The sequence below is a fragment of the Haliotis rufescens genome, unplaced genomic scaffold (assembly GCF_023055435.1).
Source record: "Haliotis rufescens isolate VD_foot unplaced genomic scaffold, xgHalRufe1.0.p SCAF_1, whole genome shotgun sequence".
In the NCBI taxonomy this organism is placed as follows: domain Eukaryota; kingdom Metazoa; phylum Mollusca; class Gastropoda; order Lepetellida; family Haliotidae; genus Haliotis; species Haliotis rufescens.
In genome coordinates, this window is record NW_025963779.1 from 10,012,294 (window position 1) to 10,016,685 (window position 4,392).

The following is a 4,392-nucleotide window of genomic DNA, read 5'->3' on the forward strand; positions in this document are numbered from 1 at the left end:
ACAGCTTCTCCATGTTCAATCAGCCCTTTCGGAGGAACTCATCAAGTGGAGCGTGCTTCTCATGTGGGGGATTTGGCCATTTCAGACGTCAATGTCCGATGTCCGGAGAACAACAACCCGCTCAGACTACAGGACGAGGAGGAGGATCTGCCCATTAATAAAGAAACTGACTCACAAGTTAAGTATGACGTAGGTCATAGTGATAATCATGTGTTACTGACTGATGATTATTTTGAATATGAACAGGGCCATGCAGAAATCATTGTGAAGGATAGGCTAAAAGAAAACATTGCTTTTTGGCGTCGAATCGGAAGTTCAGACTACGTCACTGATATCATAGAAAATGGATACAAAATTCCGTTTTATTCAACACCACCCAATACGGTTTTAGGCAACAACAAGTCTGCTAGATTGCACGAAGAGTTTGTATCAGAGGCTGTGTCTCAATTACTCAAAAAAGGTTTAGTGGTGCAGTGTGATATAAAGCCTACATTTGTTAATCCTTTGTCAGTGTCAATCCAATCTTCAGGTAAGAAGAGACTGATCTTAGACTTGTCATGGGTCAACAAGCATGTATGGCAACAATCGGTGAAATATGAAGATTGGAGGACAGCCATGATGTACATAAACAAAAATGACTGGCTTGTAAAGTTTGATATTCACTCGGCTTATCACCATATTGACATATTTCCTCTTCATACCTAATATTTAGGTTTCTCATGGGGGACTGGTCAAAAAATGACATATTACAAGTTTCTTGTTTTGCCATTCGGGCTTACATCGGCGCCTTATGTTTTCACCAAGGTGACCCGTCAGTTGGTAAAGTATTGGCGTTACAAAGGCTATAGAATTGTTACTTTTCTTGATGATGGTATTTTGTCCAGTGACTCTATGGCTAATACTACGATTATTGGAAATGCTGTCAAGCAAGATCTCATAAAGTCCGGTTTTCTACCAAAAAGTGAAAAATCTTTGTGGGCTCCATGTCAGGTTATGGAATGGCTAGGCTTAATAATTGACACGAAGTGTATGAAACTATCAATCCCTCGTCGGAAGGTTGATCGACGAGGGATTGATAAGTTACATCAGAGTATCATCCCGTTATTGAAAGGTAGCGGGATTGTCCCGGTTAGAAAAGTGGCTTCAGTCGTGGGGCAGGTGATAAGCATGAGTTTGGTTGTAGGATCTGTCGCTCAGCTCATGACTAGGGCTTTGTCTATGCAGACGGTAAGTATAACATCATGGAATGAGTTTGTTGTTTTGACACAGTACAGCAAACATCAACTCGAGTTTTGGTTACATGAAATAAATAAATATACAGAGAGAATATGGTGTGATCAGTCCATAGTAACGAGAGTGGTATACAGTGATGCCAGTAGTGTCGGCTACGGAGGGTATTGTGTACAGTTTGGTGAGGAACAGTCTCATGGGCAGTGGTCGGTGGAAGAAGCTGCGTTGAGTTCTACACACAGGGAATTAAAGGCAGTGTATATGGTTCTGCAGAGTTTTCTCCCTTTGCTGAAGTCACACAGGATCAAATGGTTTTCTGATAATAAAAATGTTGAATCGATTGTAGCTAAAGGATCTATGAAATCTGGGCTGCAAAGTATTGCTATGGATATTTTTAACCTTTGTCTCCAAGGTCAGATTCAGTTTGAAATGCAGTGGATACCCCGGTCAGAAAATGAGAGATCAGATTATCTTAGCAAGCTTGTGGACACGGACGATTGGGGAATCAGTGATTTTGTATATCAGCACATACAGAGTATGTGGGGTCCATATGATATAGATGTATTTGCCTCGTATTATAACAACAAGGTTGCTAGGTTTGATTCCAGATATTGGAATCCTGGATCATGTGGAGTGGATGCATTTACCATGAGTTGGTCTGAAGGCAACAATTGGATAGTGCCACCTGTATATTTGATATCTAGGTCATTACGGCAATTGAGAATGTGTCAAGGCAGGGCTACGTTGATAGTTCCTGTTTGGTATTCAGCTACTTTTTGGCCATTGTTATGTCCTAGGGGAGAGTTTGTTTCACAGGTGAAGGAAGTGGTTTATCTGCCTACTTACAAAGATGCATATGTCCCAAGCAGACAAAGCAATGGTGTGTTTGGTGTTTATGATTTAAATTTTAACATGATGGCGATTCGGGTTCAGTTTTGAATTTCCTGTTACAGGTGTTTTTGATCACGTGTTTGGTGACGAGATAGCAGAGCTACCGCCGAGTGTGAAGGAATTAGCAAAAGCAATACCGGGACTGCTTAATCATACCAGAGCGACTTCCACGTGCAGAAAGTACAAGTATGGTTTCCGTGCTTGGAGAAAGTGGGCTGTTTCTAACGGTATGCCTGTAGGGTTACCGTTATCTCCCTTACATTGTGCGCTTTATTTGCTGTCAGTGATACAGCGGTCGGGTTCTTTTTCGCCCGTACAGTCAGCGTTTTATAGTATTCGACACTTTCATGTTATTGTTGGTTTACCCACTCCCACGGACAACACGTTGGTGATAAATTTGTTGGAGGCAGCCAAACGGAAGTTAGTTAAACCCGTTAAAAAGAAATAGCCTATTACGGTTGAAGTACTTGAAAGGATGTTTGATTGCAAAATGCAAAACCAAAATGTATATAATTTGAGAACTGTGTGTATGTGTTTGCTTGCATTCGCAGGTTTTATGCGGTCTGCTGAGTTGCTTAATATTAAGCATGGCGATTTGTTGTTTTTTTATTCTCATATGACTGTGTTTATAGAAAGGTCCAAGACCGATGTATACAGAGATGGAGCTTGGTTGGTTATTGGTAGAACAGGGACAAAGATGTGTCCTGTGAAGTGTATGGAATGTTTCTTGGAAAAATCTGGATTAAAGGAAGAAACTAATTCAGAAACTTATCTTTTCAGAAATCTGTCCAAGACCAGTGATGGCTATATATTTAGAGCCGAAAACAAACCGATGTCTTATACTCGGTTGAGGGAATTATTTATTGAAGCCTTTAAGCCTTACGTACCTGACATTAAATGCTACGGTTTGCATAGTTTGAGGTCAGGTGGAGCAACAGTGGCAGCCAATAGAGGCATCCCTGATAGAATGTTTAAACGACATGGTCGCTGGAGGAGCGAGAGTGCCAAAGATGGCTATGTTAAGGACAGCATCGAAAATAGATTAAAAGTGTCTCTTTCTTTGGGGCTTTGAATTGCCCGTTCTTTGTTTCCTCAGTCAGTGCACCGTACAGTATCCCAATATGTTGTAGTTGTGTATTTTGTTGTGTTAGGGGGGAGAAGGAGGAGAAATATAATTTCTTTCGTTTTAGGGACGAATTAGAATGAAATTATTTTCTCCTAACGTCGGAAAGCACAACAAAGGGAGGTAACCTGGTTTCGTAATGGGTATATAAGTAAAGGCGGGAAGTTGAAACTTCATTCTCAGGTGCGGTGCAGTCGGGCTGGCTATATTAAACATGTTCAGTTATGTATGATGCCGATTGGAGTACACGTCGGTTGAATCTATATTTTTTATTATTTATGTGTGTAGTACCTGCGGCCGTCCATATGATGATCAGGATGTTATGCGTTGCTTGCAAGTTGTCCTGGCGAGCCATGATAATACGTCGTGAGATGGATCGGTATCCATAGTTGAAATCTCGAACACTCCAGTTGTGAGAGTATGGATTTGGGATATACTCTGATGAGTATGCGCTGACGAGCCATTAGAATACGTAATAAGGCGTCGATGCCTGTGTATATGTACACGTTGAAAATATGAAGCATCGAATATAGAATATTCATGTAAATTACGGTTGGTTGATGGTCATGATGCTGGTGATGTTCCTGATGCGGACGATGTTCATGATAATGTGAATACTTGTTGAAGAATAAACTGCGGTCAGTCAGTGCACCGTACAGTATCCCAATATGTTGTAGTTGTGTGTTTTGTTGTGTTAGGGGGGAGAAGGAGGAGAAAAGCCAGTTTTATCCTGTCTTCCCAAGATGTGATATATTTAAGTGCCAAAACCTGCTTTAACATTTTATCTAAAAGATATGATTGCCTTTATTCTTAATTCATGGTTTTACTTTTATATGCGTTGTAGTTTATGTACCTTTTATTTATATTTTAATATGCTCTTTTTATGAAAAGTCTCTCGTAACCCTGTATAGGGTGGCTCGTTACATTTTATACTTGTATACTTTTACATATGATATGTATTTGAGATATATTTTTTTGTATTTTAGAAGTATGTATAAATCATTGTAATGAGGTGAGACTATAATAAACTGTCTGTCTGTCTGTAACAATCTACGTTTCGACACATTCACATTCACACATTGAGCATTGGAGTTCAAACAAGTGCTTCAGATAAAAGAACGTTTATAATATATATACAATTATATGTA

At 39.8% G+C, this 4,392-nt stretch overlaps 1 protein-coding gene across 1 annotated transcript; it reads left to right on the plus strand.

The window, feature by feature from the left end:
• Positions 1–211: 211 nt before the first annotated feature.
• Positions 212–3,913, plus strand: LOC124147099. Its single transcript, XM_046517722.2, has 2 exons — positions 212–2,348; positions 2,902–3,913. Exon 1 carries the CDS (start codon positions 739–741, stop codon positions 2,167–2,169), a length of 1,431 nt encoding a protein of 476 aa, XP_046373678.1. The 5' UTR covers positions 212–738; the 3' UTR covers positions 2,170–2,348; positions 2,902–3,913.
• Positions 3,914–4,392: the final 479 nt, after the last annotated feature.

What these genes read in the sequence shown, in the direction of transcription:
- LOC124147099 (XM_046517722.2), top strand. Translation starts at nt 739, where the DNA reads ATGACATATTACAAGTTTCTTGTTTTGCCATTCGGGCTTACATCGGCG.